The sequence below is a fragment of the Mobula birostris genome, chromosome 20, assembly GCF_030028105.1.
Source record: "Mobula birostris isolate sMobBir1 chromosome 20, sMobBir1.hap1, whole genome shotgun sequence".
NCBI lineage: Eukaryota > Metazoa > Chordata > Chondrichthyes > Myliobatiformes > Myliobatidae > Mobula > Mobula birostris.
In genome coordinates, this window is record NC_092389.1 from 7,193,294 (window position 1) to 7,220,302 (window position 27,009).

The 27,009-nt window shown below is 41.4% G+C and overlaps 1 protein-coding gene across 1 annotated transcript in view; it reads right to left on the bottom strand.

Annotated features, from left to right (window-relative positions):
* Positions 1-12,707: 12,707 nt before the first annotated feature.
* Positions 12,708-27,009, bottom strand: part of LOC140212755 (carotenoid-cleaving dioxygenase, mitochondrial-like) — a 58,932-nt gene continuing 44,630 nt past the window's right edge. The window contains exons 10-12 of the mRNA XM_072283928.1: positions 20,605-20,787; positions 17,583-17,693; positions 12,708-15,782 (exon numbers count right to left, since the gene is read on the bottom strand). Coding sequence (XP_072140029.1) covers positions 15,669-15,782; positions 17,583-17,693; positions 20,605-20,787 — 408 coding nt within the window. The 3' untranslated portion in view covers positions 12,708-15,668. The remainder of the gene's footprint in view (positions 15,783-17,582; positions 17,694-20,604; positions 20,788-27,009) is intronic.

The following is a 27,009-nucleotide window of genomic DNA, read 5'->3' on the forward strand; positions in this document are numbered from 1 at the left end:
CACTACACCCACTGATCATTTCCAACATTTTCTATTTTTATTTCACATTTCTAGCAGCAGCTTTAGATTTTTATGATTTTGCATCGTGCAATGTACCTTTCAAGAATTAGAACAGTATAGGGGTGTGTTATTCTTGGTTTGGTGGAGGAGGTGAAGGTGGGAGTATGGCCTGTCCTCTCTGCTTGAAGTCCATAGTCCATGCTAGTAAAGGATACCACCTCACATGGCACTCTTTGCCCACCTTTAGCTGCCAGATTCCCACAATGATCAGGAAATATTGCCAGCCAAATTTGAAATAAAATGTGAGGTATGTGGCCTTAACAGTCGAAGGGTGAATCCATTCCTTTTCTAACTGCTAGTTAGGTTTGAGGCAGGTTGAAATTTCTTACTTTCACCTGATCATAACTCTGAATTCTAACAAGCACCTCAGCTTTGGGGTCATTTAACAAACTGAAAAGTGCCCCAGATTTAAGATAATTTTAAAAAGTAATTACACTTGAAAAGAACATCCAACTGAAAAAATAAACAATTGTGGTTTTTTTTCTGTCCACCGATGCTATCCAGCCTGTAGAACGTTAAAGGCATTATGTCTGATTCCACACAATGCATGTAGGTTTTACCTTGCTATAAATTAACAAATGTTTTTGTTATCTCCAGAAGCAGGAGGTAAAGCTGCTGCATTATCTTTATGTAGCATGTCTGACCGTGCTGACTATTAGAATCCTTGATTCTTATGGTTTATAAGGCGGCAGTTCGGCCCATTGATCTTATACCAGTCCTGTGAAGGAGGTTTAGCCCTCCTTTTCCCATATACTTGTACATGCTGGGTTCAGGTTCAACTAAGCCACAGATGGGGAAATTGCAGGCAAGGCTTTATGACCTATTGTTAAAATATAGACTTTAAGCTTGAGTAAAGGGATTTCATTAGGTAGAAGAAGCCACGACAGATTATAACGGCTACTTGTAAAGGAAAACTTGCATTTATATAGTGTCATACACGACTTGTAGATGGTGGGTATTGCAGGCACAATTTATCAGAGGTGAAGGGAATGTTTTAAGGAAGGCACAGAAGCATAGCGGTTAGCGCAGTGCTATTACAGCGCCAGTGATCAGCAATCGGGGTTCAATTCCTGTGCTGTCTTTATGGACTTTATACATTCTCCCCATGACTGCATTGGCTTCCTTCGGGTGCTCCAGTTTCCTCCCACATTCCAGAAATGTATGGATTAGCTTTGGTAAGATGTAGGCATGCTATATTGGTGCTGGAAGTCTGGGACAATTGCCCCCAGTACATATTTGGACTGTGTTGGTCATTGACAAAAGTGACATGTTTCACTGTATGCTTCAATGCACGTGTGACAAATAAAGCTAATCTTTAAAAAAAAACTTAATCTTGAATGGGAAGCTGATCAAAACCCACCATCTACAAGTCATGTATGACACTATATAAATACTGTTACAATCTGTCATGGCTTCTTCTACCTAATGAAATCCCTTTACTCAAGCTGCTTCATCCCAGATGTTTTCGAGCTTTTTGAATGATATTTACACTTCACTTGTCCAGTCACATGTAGAGTATTCCATTATGTTTCTGACAAGTCACCAAGCCAGGGCTTAAGGAAGAGCAGGAGCAGGAGGGCCTGAAGGTAGAATAAGGCTGCCTGGGGACAATTGGCTCAACATCCCTACCCTTGTATCCCAGCTGAATGGAAGATGCGCATGCCAGCTGCAGGAACTTTGAGAAAGAAGATTTTCATAAAGTGTCTTTAAAATTACCAATATAAGCCCAATGATCCTCTCCATACTAACTTCAAGGGTGGTCTGTTGAGTTGTATAGTTGTCTCATTGACTTTGCTCACCAAATTTCACTAGCACTCGAGGTGAAGAAACACAAAAAAAATGAACATTTTAAAAATTGCTAGAGATGTAAGTAAAAACAGAAAATTCTGTAAATATCTACTTGCCTTCTCTTTACAGCCTCCCTCCCCCCTCCTCCTCCCACTGGCTTTCTTCCTTCTCCACACTCAGTCCTGATACAGGGTCTTAACCTGAAACGTCGACAATTCCTGCCCTCCCCACAAACACTACTCGACCCTCTCAGTACCTCCAGCAGATCACAAACATTTCTTGACCACATCTGGACCAAAGTTCACAAAGCTGGAGGCTGGTAGGCTCCATTTGGCTATTTGATGTCATGCAAGTTATAAGATAGCAATTGTAACACCTGTTCCAGAGGATAAAATTCATCTTCCAGCAATAAAAAGTTGGCTTTCCACTTATGATAAAATGGCCTTTCTTCCAGCATTGTTCCATTTTGCAGAAGGTTCTCCATCTGGAGGGGGCAGCTGTAACCACCTCCTGCCAAGTCCATCTAATGGTAGGGACACATGGGAATGCAGACGCAGGAATCTTGAACAAAAATGAAGTTGCTAAAGGAACTCGCTGGCCCAGAAAATGGATAGTAGACACTTCCAGATGAAACCCTTCATCTGTACTGAAAAAGTCAAGGGGAGATGGCCTGTACTGAAAGCGGTGATGGGGAGGGGGTGGAATGAGGCAAGAGTTGGCAAGTGATAGGTGGATCCAGGGGTGATTGGCAGATGGGGTCAGGTTGGATTGAGAAAGGCGGGAGCAATTCAGTGGAGGCAACAAAGGTCAACAGATGTGGAATCTGATCAGGGAGGAAGGTGGAGCAGGGAATCAAATAAAGGAGGTGGGGTGGGAGAGGGAACCAGTGAGAGGAGTGTGTGGGTGATGGGCTGATGGAGCGGGCTGTGGGGGTGGGGGAGAAAAAATTGCTTTTAGAGAGCTGGGAGATCATAAAGAGAGAGAAAAGAATGGAGGGGGACCAGCTTACCTGAAATTGGAGGATTCAGTGTTCTTGCTGTTTGGTTATTGACTCTCCTGGTTGAACATGTAGTACTGTTCCTCAAGTTTGTGTTTAGCCTCGCCCATGTAATGGTGGACCTAATGCACAGACTGATTCTCAGCATGGATCTCACTTCCATGTCCCTTTGAGTGAAGGTGTGCCTCGTTTACCTTGTCTCTCCCTGTATGCCCGTGTGTGACGCTGCCACTCAGTTGCTATGGCAACTGCACCTGTGGCAGCTGACAGTACAGCAAAGTGTTGGGACAAGCACGAGAATAATGCGAACTTGCATCTCTGGATGTAAGCAACCTGTATCATTTCAAACTAGACTCTGGAAAATTTTGCAAATTTCTGGATGTGAGGACCAATTTGCCATTGGTGTTAAACACAGTCCACGAATGTAATCATGCTTAGTCATCGATTTTGATCAAACTCCACGGCAGAGCACAATACTGTTATTGTTCACAATTTAATTCCTATAGTCCCCAAAGTTCTCTACCCCTGCAAATTTCCTTGCCTCTCCTCTTAAAAAAGACAAAAGCAATACAAATTGTGTGCTGACCCTTTGAATAACACAAGCTCAGAAAACCGTAGATGAAAGCTGATTGCTTCCACTGTTGTTTTCCGGATCAACGACGTTGAAAATTTCATGGCAGATGAATTTTGCAAACAGCATTATAGCATCATCAGATATCTTACACCAGGGTAAGCATGCCGAGGCAAACAAAAATCCCACCAATGAGATAAATTTCCCAGTAAGCAGTAAGATAGCCAGAAATGAGCAGGAAATGAGAGAGAGCACAATTTCAAGTTCCTGGGTACTAAGGTCTCTGAGAATCTAACCTGCTCCCAACATATTGATGCAGGTATAAAGAAGGCAAGACAAGCGGCTATATTTCATCTGGAGTTTGCAGAGATTTGGTTTGTCATCTAAAACACTTGAAAACTTCTACAGATGTGCCGTGGAGAACATTCTGACAGGCTGCATCACTGTCTGGTATGGGGGGGGGGCTACTGCACAGGATCGAAAGAAGCTACAGAAAGCTGTAAAATTAGTCAGCTCCATTTTGAGTACTAGCCTCTGTAGTATCCAAGACATCTTTAAAGAACGGTGCCTCAGAAAGGCGCGTTCATTATTAAGGATCCCCTGTCACCCAGGACATGCTCTTTTCTCACTGTTACCATCAGGGAGGAGGTACAGAAGCCTGAAAGCACACACTTAGCGATTCAGGAACAGCTTCTTCCCCTCTGCCATCCGATTTCTAAATGGACATTGAACCCTTGGACACTACCTTACTTTTTAAGAAAATATTTCTGTTTTGCACTGTTTTAAATTTAACTATATATTTACTGTAATTACTTTATGTTTTATATTATCACGTACCGTACTGTATTGCATTGTACTGCTGCCACAAAGTTAACAAATTTCACAACGTATGCCAATGATTTATTTTTATTTTTTTTAGCGTATCGCACCAGACAGTCAGCCATTCTTGTCTGGTGCGTGGTGTCAGGATTGGTCTCCTTTCAGATTAACTGGGTCACAGTATGAACGTTCCTGACTCGACCCTTTTTTGTTTTTACCAGGCCGAGTGGCTAGCTCGACACTCAACCCGGCACGGATGGAAAGCGTGCTCGGGGGATGGCCCGACTTGGATACGAACTCGGGAGCCTTCGCTACAGAGTCCGGCGCTGATGCCATTGCGCCACCAGCCGGCCAATGATAACAAACCTGATTCTGAAAACAGCTTTCTTCTGACTTAAGTTGATTACCAGAGCAAAACACTGTTTAGTTTAGAGTTATGTGAATTCAGTGTTTACTCAAAGCCAAGAACAGCACTCCAGCTAAAAGTTGGATGCAATGATCTCTTAAAATATTCCTAACAATCAGCCCTGAAATGCAATGCACTTTCTGTTGTCAGTGCTAGCAATACTTTGGATCTTTCAAGCTTGAGTAGATGGAATTGTTTTTCCACAGTCAGCCAGTCTCATCTGAAATACACTCCAGGAAGGGGTGCTGGAAGCATGTAGAATACTAATGGTTAAATGGGAACTGAATAAATAATTGAAAAGAAATGTTTCTAGCCTTTGGGGAAAGAACAGAGGAGCGGAACAAATGAGATATCTGAGCCAGCGAACTGGCACGTGTACAACAAAATTAATAGCTTCTTTTTGACCGGTGGTATTCTGTGGTTCTCTGTTTCTAGTTACAGGGACTGATAAAACAGGTTTTGAATTAAGTTTTCAGTGTGAATTGTAAAATCACATTATCTCTGGGTCAGCTGTAATCTTCCTGGTTATCAGAAAAATAAGCATCACAATTTGCCACAAAGAATGCTTGCAAATCTATCCAATACCTATTTTAAACAAGCATATAACTAGAAAATTAGAATATTATCTGAGGAAACTGAACTTATGATATCAGAAAACTATCTTCTGGTATCCTTTTGTGGCTACTGTAAACCAGACCTTGACATGGTTTGGAGGTTTGCATGCCTCAATGACCCAGGAAGCTACATTGGCTCTAGACAGAGCCTTGAACTTTGACTCTTGGTAGGGTCACCCATGCCAAACAGGTCAAAGAGTAGAGGCCAAACTAAGAGTAGTCCACCAGTCCTCCAGGTTCAGGGGTTCAGCTCAGTTTTAACAATGCTGACTGAACAAACAAAACTGTTATGGAAACAGCAATGAAGAATACTTCTATGTCTGTGTGCAATGGTATTCCTGAGTCTCCACCTGGGACTGGGACTTGCATAGTTGACAGTAGTGAAAACTATGAGGAAGCTACTGGCACAATGAAGGAAGCCCTGAACACTGCCAAGAACAATACCAAAATTGGTTTTGATGGCGAAGGACAGACAGAGATGGAGGAACTTCATTGCTGCCCTAAACACCAGAGGCATAACAGGCACTAAGTATTTATTATTTCAGAACATAAACAATTTTCCCCAAGTTTTTATGGATATAGAGAATATGTACTTTGAATATAAAGTAAACTACACTTGGGATTTCCACAACAAATATTACGTGTTAATGTTCACCATAAGTAAAATGCAGTTTTGTCAAAGAAATAAATTGGCATAAAATGCTGGTTGTTTATGTAAAATTCCCAATAGAAAATTGTACTATTACAGTTTCCAAAAGTCTTGAATCAGTTATCATTTCTTTATCATAGAAACTCTAGTAGGTTTTTGAAATGAAGCATACCACAGGAGTCGCAAAATGAAAACAGACTCTGCAATAGGGTAAACAATGGCAAAATGTGGAATACACAAAAGTTATGTACATATTACCATCATTTTATGGCAACCAAATGAATATTGCTTAATAGATTAAAAAGAAACTTAAATTCCTGGGCCATGTCATCAGAAAGGGAGAAATAGAATGCCTAACATTACAAGGCCCTATGCCTGGGAAACGCAGAAGAGGAAGGCAAAGAAGAGAATATATGGACACTGTGAAAGAACTAACAGATCTAAGTGTGCGAGATATCATTGGCGCTGCGTGGGATCGCTTGATGTGGAAAGCCATGATCACCCAAGTGTGTAACGTGCAAGGCACATGAAGAAGAAGATAAAAACTACAAATTAATTCATGATTAAAAAACACACACACCTAAAGAACTGAATTACTGAAATAACTAAAGGTATTTTCCTAAACTCCTCAAAACTAATCAGTAAGCTCCAAAACCTGGGCCTCAATGCCCCCTTGTACAAATGGATCCTGGATTTCCTCATTTGTAGACCCCAATCAGTCTGGATTGGCAAAAACATCTCCTCCACAATCTCCATCAGCACAGGAGCACCACAGGGATGTGTACTTAGCCCCCTGCTCTACTCGCTTTACACCTGTGATTGTGTGGCTAAGTACAGCTCCAACACCATGTACAAGTTTGCTGACAACATCACGGCTGAGGGCTGTATCAAAGACTGTTTGGGACCCTGAATAGTAGTGAGGGAGGAGGTGTAGCACTTGTTCCACTTGCAAGGATAAGTGCCAGGTGGGAGATCACTGGGGAGGAAAGAAGTATCAGGCTGCTTCATTAAGAGAGAATACTGTATGTGCATAATGGCTGAAGTCATTTTCTATCACTCTATTATTCCCTGCTACCATTACAGAGCAGAACAGGAATTATATGTTGACTCCAGGAGTGTAGGAAAGTTGTAGATATGTGGCACCAATGCCTAACTCTGGATTTCAAAATCAGAATCAGGTTTAATACTACTGGCATATATTAGGTGAGGTAGTGTTCATGGGTTCAATGTCCATTTAGAAATCAGATGGCAGAGGGGAAGAAGCTGTTCCTGAATCTCTGAGTGTGTGCCTTCAAATTATTCCTTAGTAATTTCGCACTCTGTTTACTACGCTCAACTCAGACATTAAATCCAACATTTTGAAGAATTTTTTGATCAGCTCTTCTGAAATCCCCCTTCGTGCCCCAGTGCCTGATTTTGTTTTAAAAAGCTTCAAAAACTACAGTTGTTTTTACTGTCTCAATGATGTTCAATGTGGGTGGAATTTATGAGTTGTGCTATATATTTTGGTGTTGTGCACTGTTATCATTTCTATCATAGTTAAATTCTGGACATAACAAAATCAAAATAATATGCTAGAGAGAGTAGCAATGTTTCTTATCAGTGCCCTTTGGTCAGGATGAGGAAAATTTGCAAATCAAACGTGTTTTACATTGCAGAGAAGGTGCAAAGGCCAAGAGGATTATAGATTTGTCTGATGGAGAGGAAACCAAGAAAGTGGTGACGTTGATTGAGAGATGGCCAATTCAGAGAAGGTATTAAAAAAGATGAATGGAAAAAAAGAAAGATAGTCATTGCTGGAATTGTAAGACACATTGAGCAGAAAGCAACATGTTACAAACCAATAGAGTTTAATGTGTTCTGATTGAACTCAGCTCAACGCCGTTCATGAATGATAAAGCCCTGCAATTCTACAGCACCATTCAAGACCTCCTCACGTCATCTGAAAGCACTGGAGAGATGAAGATGCACTTCAGAAGTGTATTTATTACTGAGGAAAATGCAGAAGTCCATTTGCTCTCAGGAAATTCCCCACAAGCAGCTAAAACATGATTTTGCCAATCTACTTTCCGGCTCTTAGCTTCATCCCTCTCCCTCCTATCTTCTCCTATCATTTCGGATCTTCCCCTCCCCCTTCCCCTTTCAAATCTCTTACTATCTCTTCTTTCAGTTGGTCCTGACAAAGGGTCTTGGCCCGAAACGTCGACTGTACTTCTTCCTAGAGATGCTGCCTGGCCTGCCGCGTTCCACCAGCTTTTTGTGTGTGTTGCATGACTAATGATGATACTGGCTGAAGATAAAATGCCTTGCACTATTGTTCCAGATGGATTTCTTCCATAATTTATTTATTTATTGAGATACAGCACAGAATAGGCCCTGCTGGCTCTTTGAGCCATGACCCTCAGCAATCCCCCAGTTTAATGAAGCCTAATCACAGGATAAATTTACAATGACTAATTACCCTACTAACCGGTGAGTCTTTGGACTGTGGAGGAAATCCAAAGCACCCAGAGGAAACCCATGCAGTCACAGGGAGAACGTACAAACTCCGTACAGACAGGACTGGGAATTGAACCTGGGTCATCTGTACTGTATTGTGCTAACCACTACACTATCATGCCACCCCTTTAGGTTCATGGTAATATGGGAATCACAGCACATACCAAGGTCTCTGATAATACACTATAATAACCTGTAAATGGAATATCCATATACGTAGCCTCCTGTGCTTTAGTAAATTGTTTATAAATGCGCAAATAAATTTGATTTCCTCGGACCGAAGCTGAAAATTGAGATGGCAACAATATTTTACTGGGAGGTATTACATCCTTCTGTGTAACAAAATGTCCATTTGCATGCAGTTTGTTCTACTGAAGCACAGTCACAGACAATGAGACAATGTGATGTGGAAGAATGTGGAGATGAGCCATACCCACACAATATCCATAGCAGTGTGTACGGCAACGCACTCCACAGTGCAGAACACAAAGACCGGTTCATGTTTGAACTTCGCCATGGACAGTCCCAAGCCCAGCTGTGAAAGGAGTAGGGGTGGCCATGGAGCTAGCAACCCCATCCTGTAAAAACCCAGAGCTACAGAAACGCCAACAGAAACTCCAAAGACCTCATCCCTGGGAGAGGAAGGATACACCAAGAAGATGCACTACACCTGGGGACAACTCGATAGACAGGCCCAGGACGGAGGACTCTGGTGAGGTGCTGTTGACTGCCTATGCCCCAGTAGGGGTGATGGGCTTCAGTAAGTAAGATGATTGTTTGATGCTTAACCGTATTCTTCGTGCTCTGTTATAGCATCTTGGAGGTGAACTGGAGATAATGTCACCCTGCCTTGCAAACACTAACCTAAACATGATCCAAATGGCTACTTGGACTTCACGTTCAGCCTGGCAACCATATTTGTACAGCATTTAATGTTTTGTTAAAAAATGCATGAGTAGTTAGAAAAATAATCTAACCCAACAGGGGCTGTAAAAAAAATCTATGTGAGGTTTTCAATGTGATTTTCTCATAATACTGCCAACAAACATTGTACATGCATAGGGAAATAAATACACCACTGTGAAAGTATCTTCACACAATTGTCTCCAGGGTGTTAATATAACTGTATTCAAATGAACTCCAGTACCAAGCCTGCTAAAAAGTATTGCAAATGGCTCAAAAAGCTTATGATTATTTATGATACTGAGACCTATCCTAGAAAGCACTAGGTCAGGGTTCCCCAATTAGTTTTCCACAAGGGCCAAATTATGTCAAGCATGCCAAGCCAAGGGCCAAAACGTCCAGGATTTTTTTTCATTGCACCAGTAAGTTGTTTTATGGGCAGATGTTGTTATTGCTGCTATTATTATTATTATTAGTAGTAGTAGTAGTATTAGTGGTAGTTGTAGTGGTAGTGGTAGTAGTAATAATTTAGGCCTGGGATTCTCAAAGCCTGTGTTGTGGGTCACACAAGAAAAAAAAATGCACTCTTGAAACAAAATAAGTCCAAAACCAACCATTTAATTATGACTCTAGGTATCACAATCGAGAACTCATCTGGGACTTAAAATACATGCGCGCGTGCGTGCAGATGTACGTACACGTACACACACACACACACACACACACACACACACACAGTAAACATGGTAGTCTTCACCACTTCTCTTCCACACACAGAGTTTTAGTAGTACTGCCTTTTCCACTGTTTCTGTTCTCTCATTTAATCTATTTGTTCTTTTTAAACTATGTAGCATTTGAAGTATGAAGTGTAACTATAAATGAAATTATCAGTATTATTGTTGTTGTAATATTATTATACCACAATAAGATTGACAAATGGACAAAAATAAATTGATTCACTCACCAATCAGTGAGAGAAGTGACAGCGACGGGATGAGGCAATCCTTCTGATGTCGGGCCTGTATTCTGTTGTGGCAATCCTGAGGCACTGGCCAAGGTGTGCATTGGAGAGTCTGTTTCTGTCCTGGTTCTTGATAGAGTTCATTGAAGAAAATGATGACTCACATATGTATGTGGAGGGGAACAGTGTGAGTAGGAGCACCGCAATAGCTCTCGTGTTTTTGAATTGAGCTGGGGAACCACGTTGATCCAAAAGTCACTCACCCCAACATCCTTGTGTTGTGCTTTGAGCAAATCAGATGTTCCCATTTTCAAGACCTCCATCTGAAGAGTTGCCTCATCTATGGAAGACACCAGCCTTTTGGCCTCTGTAGTCCACTGGCCATCAGCCAAATCGGAGAACAGCTGTCTCAGGGAGAGGAAGATGTCACTTGAGAGTTTAGGGAAGCTTTCAAATCGTTCCCTGAAGTTTTCTGTCAGGCTTGTCACGAAATCCTTCATCACTGGATCCTCCCGTATTTCGTTCTTCTCACAATGCTCTCGCAACTTTCTCCCGTGAATGTCTCTCTCCAAAAGGTTCAGCTTTGACTGGAAAGCTTCAGTCGCCTCGTACATGTCCGCAACAGTGTAATTGCAGATTAAGTTGATTTAGATGAGACATGATGTCACACAAAAAAAGAACATGTGCTGTCACCTTGTTGTTACTTAAAAACCTCTTAAATCCTTGGGCTTTTTGGCTCTGCAGGCAAGATAAAACTGTGTCAAGTCGTTAAAAATTACTTCCCCAGTTGTGCACCCAGGCAGAGGAAGCAAACAAAGTAAATCTTCCCGAAGGTCTTCCCATCAAAAATCTTGCGAACACAGATAGCTCTTCCATATCGGTCCGGTCACAGGACGAGTCTATGGCTAGTGATATGGTTTCTGCTTTCTCCAAATCGGTGAGTAGACTGGAAAAACACTCCTCCACTAAAACTTCTACTCTTTTCGTTGCCGTGTTAGCCGACAATGGCACCGTCTTTAATAGCTCCACAATCGTTTTCTTGGTTTTCTCATCATGACTTAAAATTTAGCCAACCATATCAATTGCACACGTTTTAATCAACTCGGCATCACGCGCTCTACGGGGGCGTAGGTCAGGTGTACGGTGTGGGATGAGGCAAAAATCAATTAGAGCAGCGCGCGCTTTATTTACATGTTGTGACAGGTGCGTTCACGTAAGTGCCAATGGGTCGTCGCGGTCCAGACATTTAGTTCTCACGGTCCGGACCTGGCCCGCGGTCCGCCTCTTGGGGTTGTCTGCCCTAGGTGATGTAACCTTGGGTCATTGGGCCTTTCAGCATCAGACACTCTCGCCCAGGCGACCCAGGCAGGGTGGATCAGGCCCTGGCTTGCATCCCAGCAGTAATGCCACATTCAAATTTGCCCACAACATCACTGTTGTAGGCCGAATCAAGGGAGGTGATAAATCAGCATATGAAAGGGAGATTGAAATTCTGGCTGATTGGTGCCACTAGGAAAACCTCTTACTCAATGTCAGCAAGACCAAGGAACTGATTATAGACCTTAGGAGAAGAAAACCAGAGGTCCATGAGCCAGGTCTCACTGGAGTATCAGAGGTGGAGAGGGTGAGTAATTTTAAATTCCTCTGCGTTATTATTTCAGAGGACTTGTCCTAGACTCAGCATGTAAGTGCAATTACTAAGAAGGCATGACAGTACCTCTACTTCCTTAGAAGTCTGCAAAGGTTCGGCATGACATCTAAAACTTTGACAAACTTTGATAGATGTGTAGTGGAGAGTATATTGATGCAGCATCACAGCCTGGAATGGAAACACGAATGCCCTTGAATGGAAAGTGCTACAAAATGTAGTGGATACAGCCTAGTACATCACCGGTAGAGCCTCCCCACCATTGAGCACATTTACACAGAGCATTGTCACAGGAAAGCAGCATCCAACATCAGGAACTCCATCATCCAGGTCATGCTCTCTTCTCACTGTTGCCATCAAGAAGGTGGTACAGGAGCCTCAAGACCCACACCACCAGGTTCAGGAACAGTTATTACCCCTCAACCATCTGGCTCTTGAACCAAAGGGGGTAATTTCACTCACCTACATTTGCCCCATCACTGAAATGTTCCCTCAACCTGTGGACTCACTTTCAAGGACTCTTCATATCACGTTCTCAATAGTTATTGTTATTATTATTATTATATCTTTTCTATTTGCACAATTTATTGTCTTTTGCACACTGGTTGTTTGCCCAGTTGGTGCAACCTTTCATTGATTCTATTATGGTAATTGGATTTATCAAGTATGCCCACAAGAAAATGAATCTCTTGGTTGTGTTTGGTGACATACACAGTGCTTTGTAAAAGTATTCAGCCCCCAACCCTTTGTTCACATAAATGAGTATTACAACCAGGGATTTTGATCAATTTAACTGCAAATTTTTATTTGTGAATCATATGCTCTTTTTTAACATAGATTTTGAATAAAAAATCTTGAATCAACAATTTTGCATGAAAGTCAAGAATAACATTTTAATTCTATTTTCTATATTCAGCAGTAGAAAGAATCATTAACAGATCAGTATGCAAGTGCTGCAAGTTCAATATTGTACACAAACGAATATATAAAATAGTTGTTACTTTTTTAATAATGCTTATTACTAAAGAGGTTACGTGATGGTTGAAAAGTCTTTCATATTTTTAGAAACAGTTAGAAGTTTCCAGTAGAACTTAGACCATAATACCATAAGACATAGGAGCAGAATTAGGCCACTTGCCCCATCGTGTCTGCTCTGCCATTCAATCATGGTCGATCCTTTTTCCCCTCCTCAGCCCCACTCCCCAGCCTTCTCCCCATAATCTTTGATGCCATAGCCAATCAAGAACCTATCAATCTCCCCCTTAAAGACACACAACAGTGACCTGACCTCCACAGCTGCCTGTAGTAACAAATTCCACAAATTCACCACCCTCTGGCTAAAGAAATTTCTCTGCATCTCTGGTTTATATGGGCGACCCTCTATCCTGGGGCTGTGCCCTCTTGTCCCAGACTCCCCCACCAAAGGAAACATCCTTTCCATATCTAGTCTGTCTAGGCCTTTCAAAATGCGAAAGATTCAATGATATCCCCCCTCATCCTTCTAAATTCCAGCGAGTACAGGCCCAGAGCCATCAAATGTTCCTCATATGATAACCCTTTCATTCCCAGAATCATCCTTGTGAACCTCCTCTGAATCCTTTCCAATGCCAGCACATCTTTTCTTAGATAAGGAGCCTAAAACTGTTCACAATACTCAAGGTGAGGCCTCACCAGTGCCTTATAAAGCCTCAGCATCACATCTTTGCTCTTATATTTTAGAACTCTTGAAATGAATGCTAACATTGCATTTGCCTTCCTTACCATTGGCTCAACCTGCAAGTTAACCTTTAGGGTGTTCTGCACAAGGACTCCCAAGTCCCTCTAACAAATTTCACAACACATGCCGGTGATAATAAACCTAATTCCGATTCTGATCCTGATCTCAGATTTTTGGATTTTCTCCCTGTTTAGAAAATAGTCTGCACATTTATTTCTTCTACCAAAGTGCATGACCATGCATTTTCCAACATTGTACGTCATTTGCCACTTTCGTGCCCATTCTCCTAATCTGTCTAAGTCCTGCAGCCTTCCTGTTGCCTCAACACTACCTGCCCCTTCACCAATCTTCATATCATCTGCAAACTTGGCAACAAAGCCATCTATTCCATCATCTAAGTCATTGATAGACAGCATAAGACTTCATTGTACTTGGTGCTGACAAGACTGATAACAGTTTTGAATGCAGTTTTGGTCTATCACAAATTAAATGATAAATTACTCTCCTACTCTTACCCAACTGTTCCCATTCTGTCCTTTACTAGATGTCACTAGAACGTGATTGAGAAAGGGAATGGACTGATGAGCTCCTTATTACAGGTCCTCCCAACTTCTGAATATCTAATTTATTTAGAGCCAGTGTATATGAATGAGCATTTGGGAGAACAGGATGGATTTGCTGACTGCTGCATCTCTTGTTGTGTGGAAACTGGGTTTGTGGCTGCTTTTCCAACTTGCAAACTGTCATCATCTGCATGGACCTGTATCCCAAATGCTGAAAGTATCTGAAAAGTTCCTATTCTTGCCCCAGGATTGGCCAAGTAATTTGTAAAAAAAGCGACAAAACTTGGGACTTATCTTAGGGTTTAGCTCCATATGAGATGTGCTCTTATTAAAGAAGCCTGGTGTGGGTAGATGGTGCCAGGTTTTGCATAATCCCAACACTTTATTGCCAATAACAGAGTAAATAGTTAAGTGGTACCATTTTCAAGTCCTATCCAACTACAGTTTAATAGATCTCAAACCTTCGAGCATGATGTAATGCCATGTTCCTGCCTTAATCCCTTCCTATATTCCTTGACTCCTTTCTTTAACTAAAATTTATCAATTGATAGATTTTTCATTTAATGGTTTATGTAGTAGCAACTGATATATTCATAAGTTCCCCAAACTTTACCGCACATTCTGAATAGAAGAATTTCCAACTTCATTTTTGAACTACCTTGGTCTAACTTCTTTGATCTTGTGTCATCCTCCTAACTTTCCAAGTAACAGAAATTCTTTGTCTCTGTCTTCTTCAGAAAGGTTGGAACTAGACTAAATTCTGTTAATTAGCCTTCACCTACACTCATAGCAGCACGTGTCAATATTGACTAATCAGTGTTTATCAATTACTCTGCAGTAGATTCAGAAACAATACATGAAATTATTCAGTAGTGGAGAATATTGGAAACTAATGGCCCAAATCCACTGTTTCTTCCCAAGATCACTAGACTCACCAAGGCATGTTTCAAACTGCTCCTATACTAAATTCCAAAATCATATTTACTTCCAAAAATCTATTTAATTTGCATTAAATTAATCAACAATGATAGGTTCCAGGTTTTAGTTGGGAAATTACCCACTCTTTCACTGAATCAATATGGGCTTGGGTGGTGTGGATCAATCTACTCTCTGCATCATAATACTATCCAGTGACTATCTATCAGAACAGCAAAGACAAAAGATCAAGTTTTTTCTTTGGCTTCATCTATAGCGCAGCATTTTAGGTTTATCTGATCCTTTTAATCTACCCACTGTAAATAGGAATTGTTAAACTTGAACTCCAACTAAGGCCTTTGCCCGCATTGGGACTGAGAACATTCTTTGTCCAATATGACACATATTGAGTTGTTCAACTGGAAACTGTCACGCTAAATTTATCTACTATTATTTGTTAATATAAAATTAGTAAGCTTTTGGTTAAAATATATTCGATTACTAGTGATTACAGGTAATATAGCAGAGCGGTGCAAACCATAGACTTGATTCAATAAACTAATGCTTTGCAAAGACACCATGAAATCCAAATGTCATTTGAACAGGCACTTCTGCTCTCCCCATTTCAGTGAAGGTCTTAGCATCCAGCACAAGCAACATGCTACCCTTGCTCTGAAAAAAACAAGAATGGAGTCTTTATTGAAGTATCAATTAAAGTCATGAATACCAAAATCCAGTTTTATATAAAAGATATTCCGTCCATTATTTTTGATGTCATGTTAATCCTTCTTGCATTTTGATACACATTTCAAACACTTGATGATTAAAAACATATTAGGAGATAATCATTTACAGCTCATATTCCTAGCAGGGGCATAATGACACAGCAAGAATCTTTCGTTCATTTCTGTGAATGGACTGGAAACTGTAGAAGCCTCCAACCTGATGGCATGAACATCAATTTCTCGAGTTTCCAGTAATTGCCCCAGTCCCCCTCCTTCATCATTCCCCATTCCCATTTTCCTCTCTCGCCTTATATCCTTACCTGCTCATCACCTCCCTCTGGTGCTCCTCCTCCTTCCCTTTCTTCCAAAAGTCTTCTACCCTCTCTTATCAGACTCCCCCTTCTCTAGCTCTTTATCTCTTTCACCAATCAATTTTCCAGCTCTTTACTTGATACCTCTCCCAGTTTCACCTTTCATCTACCACCTTGCACTTCTTCCTCCAATCTTTTTTTCCAGTCCTGAAGAAGGATCTCGGCCCAAAATGTTGCCTGTTTGCTCTTTTTAATCGATGCTGCCTGGCCTGCTGAGCATGCTCCTCCAGCATTTTGTGTGTGGTACTGCGAACTTTGCCTGTTCTCCCCTTCCCCCATTCATGGTCAAATGCCTGACGTGTAGGTTACTCCAAAAGGGTTTGGGTTCTGAGCACTAAATTGTAAAATAATCCATGCAGCATTTTTACTTCCTTAATGGTCTGAGGTTAATTTTGTCAGAAATTCATGTTGAAAATAAATAAAGATCAAAACATTGCACTGGTGTTCCATCCTCTACCAGTAATTAACGTGAGCTCCTAAATGTGATTCTGGGATCATTTGTGAAATATAAGTGTTCAATACAAAATTGATAACATACGTATATGGAGGTCAGATCTCACCTGAAGCAGAAGTTTCTATCAGCCTTTAATAACCAATTGTACATGTCCACTTTGTATTTGATGCTGACAACATCAGTTCAACCTCCCTGGAAGGTGATAGATTTCATGGGCGTTTGAGAGAGAATAAGTTGTGGGGGAATGATCCAGTTTTTTCTCTCTATTGCCAACATTTACCTTCTTCTACTTACACTCCTCTGGACAGAGAACTGATTAACAAACCTCCATCATCCTCTCAGACATCAACAATTGCATTAGTGTCATCCAGAGAACCCAGGTCTCCACTGACATTCCATTTGCCTTCTCCACCCTGCACCCCTATGCAACCTAAAATATGCTAATTTTCTGACATTCTCAATTATGCAAAAAAGCATGGACCAGAAACATTAATCCCGTTCATCTCCACAGATATTGCCCAACTAAATCAGAATTTCCATTTTTTTTCTATTTTTATTTCATATTTCAAACATCTACAGATTTTTATGTTCCTTAGTACTTGAAACTGCTGTTTTTGTGATGTCTAAATGGGGTTAACTTTCCTAAGTCCCTTATTAACGTCCAAACATTCACAGGACAAAGAGTAAGCTTGTTCACATGACTGACTGTTGTTTGGTGAGTTCTTCAATTTCATTTATCTGCCTTAGCTCCATATCCTTTAAAGCCCTTGCCTGTGAGTGAGGCCTCCATCGGTCAGGGTCGACCATGGATCTTGTGTTCTAGCTGTCCAGATACAAAAGCCTGGGCAGTACAATATGGGGAGCAAGCTGTTCGCCTGAAGAAAATAAAAATGTACCCCTGCCTAAGAAAACTTCTAATTACCTGATTTGGTGAAATAGCTACACTCAAAATAACTCCATCATCCTCATCTGTTCCATTAGGAGAAGGCACAAAGATTGGTTCTGATGGGTAGTAGCCTTCCTCACTCCAGATCTGTGGAGAAAAAACAATTACCAGACTAACTTATGCTTGTTCACAGTCTTCTAAGCCCAAGTCTCCCCACAAAGATAAATAAAATATTGAATGCTTGATCAAAGGCAAGTTAGATATTTCTATTACATCAGTGTTTTAAAACCAGTTAATTATTTCTGATTTGCAAACACTATATGAAAGGAGGAGATACTGACTAGGTGGGAGAGGGGAAGAAAGCAGACTAGGAAGTCAATTTTATGAACTAGAATTTATAGAATTAAACCCTTTAACTTCCAAGTGTTAAAGAGTGAATTCTAGTAATTCCAAGTCACGAGGCAAAAACAATAGCCGTCAGTTGAGATAAATATTTGGTCAGCAAGGGCTGGTTTAGTAAGCAAGTACAATTGTATAGAATAGGATAGAGGCACAATAAATTTGATTAAACAAAAGATGACAGAACTGGAACACCAATTAAGAGATTATTGAGAGGACAAGGTGATACTAAAGGAAGGAGTATGAGTGATGTTCAGATGGAAACCAAGATATCAGAAGAGGAAAAGATGGAATTGAAGGCAGTAATGGACAGATAGATAATGACTAGAAGGAGACAATGTTAGACAGAGACAAGAGACTGCTGATGCTGGAATCTAGAGAGAAAAAAAAAAACAAACTGCTGTAAGAACTCAGTGGGTCAGGCAACATTTATGGAGGGAAATAAGAAGTCCAGATAAAGGGTCTCAACCTGAATCGATGCTATCTGTTTCCCTCCACAGATGTTGCCTGACCCCTTGCCATCTTACAGCGGTTTGTTGGTTTATTGCAAGGGACAATATTACATTGCTTTGGATTACCAAGATGACAATTGGGATTAAAACCAAAACCATCATTAGAGAAGTCTGGATTCAAACACAGAAGGAAGAACTGAAGAACTATGGCAATTGAGCACAATTCCATCAAGTTGGATAATTAAGGAGAGCTGGTGGGAAAAGAGGTAGTATGGCCGAGCGTATCAAAGACTTAAGTAGAGTTGAGGAGAACAAAGAGGGTTAATTCACCACAGGCATTTTAAAAGAGGATATCTTTTACGAACATGGTTAAGATCACTTTGGTTCATTTGGGACTTAATTTCCAAGGTTCTTCCAAAAGGTTCAGGAGAGGTGAGTTTGGAGTTAAGGTCATAGGAGTTAAGGTAGGATAGACAGAGGAGAGGGGATGTTCTTGAAGAAGTAGAACCATAAAGCCATAAGATATTGGAGCAGAATTAGGCCATTCGGCCCATCAAGTCTACCCATCGCTCCATTACGGCTGCTTTATTATCCTTCTCAACTCCATGCTCCTGCCTTCTCCCCATCACTTTGATGCCCTTACTAATCAAGAACCTTTCAATATCTACTTAAAATATACCCAATGACCTGTCCCCTACATCTGTCCATGGGAATGAATACCACCGTCTGGTTAAAGAACTATTTACAATGTGAACTAGCATTTGGGTCAAGAAGACAAGTTAAAATGAAGGCTATACTTCTTTCATAAGTGCTTAAGATATAAACAATGGCATTTTATTTATATTGTAAGCAATATTGATCAAGATTTTGCCATGAAAAACACAAACAGGTGAAAATTAAGGATTTGGAATAAAGAGGCAAACATTCTGCTGGAGGGAACTCTATGGATTGAGCAAATTGTTTGTGGCTCCAAATTGGAGTCTCTTGTGTCTCCCTTTGGAGCATAGTAATGACACCCCTTTTTACCGGGCTTCTCTCGACGTGAGGCTTGTTAGTCCCTCACTTATAGCCATCGGACTCGGTACGTATAGGGTCGATATGACCTGGGTCCTACCAAACCCAGGAAGCTGGGATGTCTCGCCCCCAAACCCTGATCTGTGTGAATTCTGTGTAACTACTGCCCCCAAGAAATTGCCTGTTGGCAAGAAATAACAGACCATGCACTACATACAGTTATAAAGAAAGTATAGTTACAAATGTCAGCTATATAGAGCAGTTGGTAGGAAAAAGAAAAGGAAAAAATGAAAAGGGCCCATTATAGTTAACCTAGTCCAAATGAGCACATAAGTTGGAGCTCATCTTGAAGCTGATTTTAACCTCTGTGCTGGACCCATGGTCTGCGTGAAAGCACGCACCACCTTCCAAGTATCACTCAAAATCTACCTCGAACCAACAGGCTCCCCCACAAGAGTATTGGTCCTTCCTCCTTGAAGCCATTCATCTGCACCAAGCACCTTGTGCAACAGGGACGGCATCCTCAGCCACCTTCCCTCCAAGTCTTCTCTCAGCTCCCGTCATAAAGACCTTGACCAATACCAGTTTTGTCACAAAAACCTCTCCGTCCAGCGCTCTCTAGAACCTTCTCCCAATTCCATCATCCTGATTGGCTGACACAACATTCCAAAACTGAACAACACAGCTCCTTGTCTTTAGCTCAGACCCAAACATGCTAGAAGCAGAACACACTGCTCTTATAGAACTGCTAAAATGAAATACCTACAGCAGAGCAGTTAAAATCTTAACCAGGGCGTTACAGTAATAAGAATAGATCCTACACTTTAATGCAATATTTTCTTGTCTCAATGGCAGGGAAATGTCTAGAATTTATGATATAGAGACAGTCTATTCAATCCAATAGATCCATGTATCTGTTCACCCATTCTTCTTCTTTAATTACCTCTATCATTGATGTTCCAAATAGATCTTCAGTTCTGATCAAGCAAGGTCCCATCACAAAATACAGAGGAAGTATTATTTCTATATGGATAATTTTATTCCACTGTTATTCAAAGCAAAGCACAGAGGAGGTTCACAACTGATCATTCATTCAAAATAATGATTAAAGACAGAAAAAAGGCACAGATTTTCAAACTAGGGCTGGTCCACATGTACCATGACAACATTATTAGATTTCACTTCACTTATACCTTATATTTCTTTGTATCCACGTCCATCTTTATTAGAGAGTTCGGTATGACATGGTTGCCTCCACATGCATAAAAGTATTTGTATTTCCTGGCGCTGCACTTTGCATAGTTAACTTGTGGAAATTCCATTCCACCTTCATCCAGAAAATCATCATCATAGAGCTTCTCAGACTCACACCAAATCTATAGAAGAAAAAAAACCATTGTATTGCAGAAAAGAATCACGGAAATTTTACAAAAGAAGGCTACTTGGTCCATTGGGTAAGTACTGTTTAAAAGGAGAACTGCAAAAGCTAATTTCACTTTCCTGTGCTGGGATCCATGGCCCTGAGGGTCCCTGGTCTCAAGTACTTATAAAATGTGATGAGGGTTTCTGCCTCTACCACTCACTCAGGCACTGAGCTTCAGAACACTACAACTCCTCGAGAGAAAAACCTTCCCTCATCTTCCCTCCAATTGTCCTACCAGATGCTTCCTAGATTTTGATGTGTTTATTCTATCTAGTCTATCATAACTTTATACAACAAAAACAGTAAACATTGCAAATGCTAAAGGGTCTTCCAGCTGAAACGTCATCTGTGTTTCACTTTGCACAGATGTTGTCCGATCTGTTGAGTGCTTCCATGCTAATTTTATTTCAGATACACAGGAGCTGCAGCTTTTTGACTTTGTAAACATCAGTTAAGGTTCCTGACTGTTTCAAACTTTAAAAAAAAACAAATTATCCAATCTATTCTATGTTGTTGAACCCTTCTTGAATTTTTATTTATGAGCATACATAGAGTGGACAACCAAACCTATTTTCTAGGGCAGCAATGGCCAATAGCATAGGGCACCTGATTAAGGTGAGTGGAGGTAAGGTTGGGGACGGAGCACCAGAGGTAATTTTTTTTACACAGATTGATAGGTTTGTGGAACACCCTATTGGAATGGTGGTAGAGACTGATACAATAGTAACATTTAAAAGGCCCTTAGATAGTCATGTGGATAGAAGAAAAATGGATGGTTCTGATCTGTGTAGTAGGGAAGGGATAGATTGATCCAGTGTCCAAGAAGAGTCGTGTGAGCTGCCTTAATGACTATCGCCCAGTAGTACTCATGTCTACAGTGATGAAATGCTTTGAGAGGTTGGTCATGGCTAGAATAATCACCTGCCTCAGGTAGGATCTGGACCCATTGCAATTCGCCTATTGCCACAATAGGTCTACGACAGATGCAATTTCAATGGCTATTCACACGGCCTTAGATCATCTGGACAATACAAACACCTACGTATATGTGGATTCTGTTCGTTGACTATAGCTCAACATTCAACACCATCATTCCTACCATCCCAATCAAAAAGCTACAGAACCTGGGCCTCTGTACCTCCCTCTGCAATTGGATCCTCGACTTCCTAACCCGAAGACCACAATCTGTGCGGATTGGTAATAATATCTCCTCCTCGCTGATGATCAACGCAGGCACACCTTAGGGGTGTGTGTTTAACCCACTGCTCTACTTTCTCTATACCCATGATTATACAGCTAGGCATAGCTCAAATACCATCTATAATGATACAGCCATTGTTAGCAAAATCTCAGATGGAGAAGAGAGGGTGTACAGGAGCGAGATATATGAGCTAGTTGAGTGGTATCACAGCAGCAACCTTGCATTCACTGTCAGTAAGACCAAAGAACTAATTGTGGACTTCAGAATGGGTAAGACAAGGGAACACACTCCAGTCCTCATAGAGGGATCAGAAGTGGAGAGAATGAGCAATTTCAAGTTCCTGGGTGTCAAGATCTCTGAGGATCTAACCTGCTCCCAATATATTGATGCAGCTATAAAGAGGGCAAGACAGTGGTTATATTTCATTAGGAGTTTGAGGAGATTTGGTTTGTCACCCAGAACACTTGAAAACTTCTGCAGATGGAACGTGGAGAGCATTCTGACAGGCTGCATCACTGTCTGGTATGGGGTGGTGGGGTTACTACTGCACAGGATTGTAAGAAGCTACAGAAAGTTGTAAAATTAGTCAGCTCCTTCTTGGATACTAGTCTCCATCGTATCCAAGACATTTTCAAGGAGCAGTACCCCAGAAAGGCGGTGTCCATTGTTAAGGAATCTCATCAGCCAGGACATGCCTGCTTCTCATTGTTACCATTAGGTAAGAGGTACACAAGCCTGAAGGCTCATACTCAGCAATTCAGGAACAGCTTCTTGCCCTCTGCCATCCGATTTCTAAATGGACATTGGACCCATGAACACTACCCCACCTTTTCTCTGTTTTAATTCTATTTTTAATTTAACTCATAAACATATATATTTACTGTGATCTATTTATTTATTTATTTATTTATCTGTGTTTATCATGTATTGCAGTGGTCCCCAAACACTGGGCCGCGGACCGGTACCGGGCCGCAAAGCATGTGCTACTGGGCCGCAAGGAAGCGATATGATTTGACGATATGAAACGATATGAGTCAGCTGCACCTTTCCTCATTCCCTGTCACACCCACTGTTGAATTTGAACGCACGCAAGGTCATTACCCACGCGGGGTCATCAGTTGGTCATTAACCTACAACTACTCCATGTGTAAAAAACAAATGTCGCTTGAGAGTTTCTTTGGAAGAGGTGGTAGGGGACATAAGAGGCCTAACGATGATGATAACAACGCAGGGACAGCTGAGGCCGAGACAGCAAAAAAAAAAGAAAGCTTCCTTCAACAGAAAGTACGACGAGTTGTACATAAAATATGGTTTTATTGCGATCGGTGACTCGCACGCTCCAAGCCCCCCATGTGTGATATGTGGAGACAAGCTGTCTAATGAGGCAATGAAGCCCTCAAAACTGCTTCAGCACCTTGAGTCCAAGCACCCTGCACTAAAGACAAACCTGTTGAGTTTTTTGAGCGGAAAAAATGCGAGCAAGCGGAACAGAAGCAAGTGCTGAGAGCCACCACCTCCACAAATGCTGCTGCTCTGAGAGCGTCGTACTTAGTGGCTAGCCGTATTGCTAAGGCTAAGAAGCCTTCTGCTGTTGGTGAAGAATTGATTCTGCCTGCAGCCAAGGACGTGTGCCGTGAACTGTTGGGAGAAGCTGCAGCTAACAAGATGGCACAGGTTTCTCTTTCAGCTACCACAGTTTCAAGGAGATACCACAGTTTCAAGGAGAATCGATGACATAGTGGAGGACATCGAAGCACAGCTGTTGGAACGGCTTAACGAGTCACCATGGTATGCTATCCAGGTCGACCAGTCTACCGATGTCGACAACAAGGCAATACTGCTGGTTTATATGCAATATATATTTCAAGACGATGTGCACAAGGATATGTTGTGTGCACTGCCGCTGCCAACTAACACAACTGGGGCAGAACTATTCAAGTCTTTGAGTGACTACATGTCAGGCAAACTGGACTGGTCATTCTGTGTTGGAATATGCACAGACGGGGCTGCAGCTATGACTGGACGGCTGTCTGGTTTCACTAACCGAGTCAAAGAGGTTGCTCCTGAATGCCAGTCTACACACTGTGTCATACACAGGGAAATGCTGGCTAGCCGAAAAATGTCACCTGATCTTGACAGCATATTGAAGCACATCAAAGCAAAAGCCCTTAACTCACGTCTGTTTGAGCAGCTTTGTGCGGAAATGGATGCAGAGCACAAACACCCTCTCTTACACACTGAAGTCAGGTGGCTATCAAGGGGAGAGTCCTGGCCAGGGTTTTTGAGTTAAGAGAGCAGCTACAGAGATTTCTTTCAGGAAAAAAGTCACCACTGGCAGCACACTTCAGTGACGAGGAGTACAGCAAAACTCGCTTATCTGTGTGACATCTTCAACCTGCTCAATGAACTCAATTTGCCACTTCAGGGGAGAATGACAACTGTCTTCAAGTTGGCAGATAAAGTGTCTGCTTTCAAAGCCAATCTGGAACTGTGGGGACGGCAAGTGGACAGGGGCATATTTGACATGTCCCAACACTAGCTGGGAGTTTGGGAGAGACTGAGGCTGCACTGTCCTTCTCACAGCTGGTGTGCGATCACCTATCTTCACTGTCAACAGAATTCGAGCGTTACTTCCCAACCACAAATAACCCAAGACGTGCAAAGGAATGGGTCTGAAACCCATTTGTGAATGTCCTCGGTGAGTCATCCATGTCAGCGCGGGAAGAAGATCAACTCCTCGAGCTTGCAAATGACGACAGGCTGAAAAGTATGTTTGACATAGCATCTCTGCCGGCATTCTGGATCAAAGTCAAGGCTAAATATCCTGAGATAGCCACGAAAGCACTGCAAACGTTGCCTCCATTTCCAACATCATATCTCTGCGACTTATAATTGACTTATCACTATATTCATGCAAGGAAAATATGCGCTGTGTTTAATATTAAATTCATTAGATAAACCCTTTTAGAAACGAAATTGAGTATATTAGCCACTTATAAGTGACTGATAGTTGACTTATCACCTATATTCAGTTCGTGACTAACGCCACCCCTGACCCTCCCCATCGGCCGGTCCGCAAGAATATTGTCAATATTAAACCGGCCTGCGGTGCAAAGAAGGTTGGGGACTGCTGATGTATTGCATTGTACTGCTGCTGCTAATTTAACAAATTTCATGACATATACCGATGATACTAAACTTGATTCTGATTCTGATCATTTAGTATGTTTATATAGGCCGCACATCATGGGCTGAAGGGCCAGTACTGTGCTCTACTGTTCTATATTCTATGCCCTGTGAACAAGCATTTTCCATAGGTGCTCTGGTTTCCTCCCTCCTTCCTTAGACTGTCTGGTTGGTGGGTTAATATACCACTGTAACTTATCAGTGGAGTAGGTGGTTGATACAACGGAATAGATAGTTATGTGAGACACCGGAAGTAAGTGGGGAAATGGGACCAATGGGATGTTCTGAGAGTAGTGTCTGTGTTCAATGGGCTCCAGAGACCAACGGCGGTGAGCTACTCATGAACTATCATTTGTTATTGAAGTTATAACATTTTATACTTAATAAACTTTCAATCCTTCACACAAACTATTTGGTTCTGCTCATTTTACCTTGTCTATGAACATTCCTCTCAGCTAAGATTTTCTGGTCTTGACATCATTCTGATAAATAATGACCCTCTCCTATATAATCAAATTCTTCCTATAATGTATGCAGTATATTCTTAAATAATAGGATCTTCATTTTTCATGAATTATTTGATCTCAATGAGGATGTGAATAGATAAATACAGTATACAGTGAGTACTCAAAACATCATAAAGCAATTAGTGATTGTGATGAGGAATAACCTGACATTTCAAGTGCAGAGCTAAGTGCTTAGAGGCTCTCTGTATCAATCACTCCCAGGTCAGTAATGTAATAGTCTTTCTTTTCTGCCTCACTATTTGCCTTAACTCTAATCTTAGAAAACAATCGCAGTTATCACCTCTGATGCTATCTGGTCTTCATGGGTGAGACCTCTACCAGCACTATAGTATAAAGTCTAAATTCTGAAAATTGTTAGCAGGCCAGACAGCATCTGATAGCAACAAAACTAAAAATCCATCCTCCTTATTCTTCCCTAAGTCTTTTTTCTCATCTTTTTAACTTCTGTCCATTCTCCTAGTTATAATGTCAGCGAGAAATCAATTAGACCAACTGAAATTGTTTGTACACATTATTATGCTGCAAGCATTGAAAAGTGTATGTAGTTATTTATTGATTGAGATTCAGCACGGAGTAGGCCCTTCTGGCCCTTTGAGCCACGCCGCCCAGCGATCCCCCAATTTAGTGCCAGCCTAATCACAGGACAATCAATCTATCAACTGGTACGTCTTTGGACTGTGTAGGAAACCAGAGCGCCTGGAGGAAACACACGCGGTCACGGGGGAAATGTGCAAACTCCTTACAGGTAGTGGCAGGTTACTTCTACTCTATCCCGACAACTTTCCATCGACTCTTGATCAGTGGGGATAAAGTTCCCAAGATACACAGAACTGTAGTAACAATCGATCTAAATAATCTACTGATGTGTAAATAATTAACTATCCCTTTAAATTGTACTGACAGAGCATTCTCTGTGTTGCTGAGTCTGTGTTTGGCTGTGGGAGGTTGAGAGGCTTCAGACAGAGCTTACATATGGCAACTCAAGCGTGAAACCAGGAATTTACACCAACTGACTGCACAGTCTGGCTGTTGTATTTGCTATTAGCAAATGGTTATTGCACTTGTGTATACTGTGTGGTGCCTGTTACACATTCTGTCAGAAATTACGGCATTTTTACAGTATCGTTAGGGAGAGAGGGATCGCAGTAGCCAAAAATGTAATATATTTAAAATTTAAATGAGTACATTTAACTTTGGCCATCATTCATAAGGAAGCTAACTACAAACAAGAAACAGTCTGTATTTCATAAAAATGAAATAA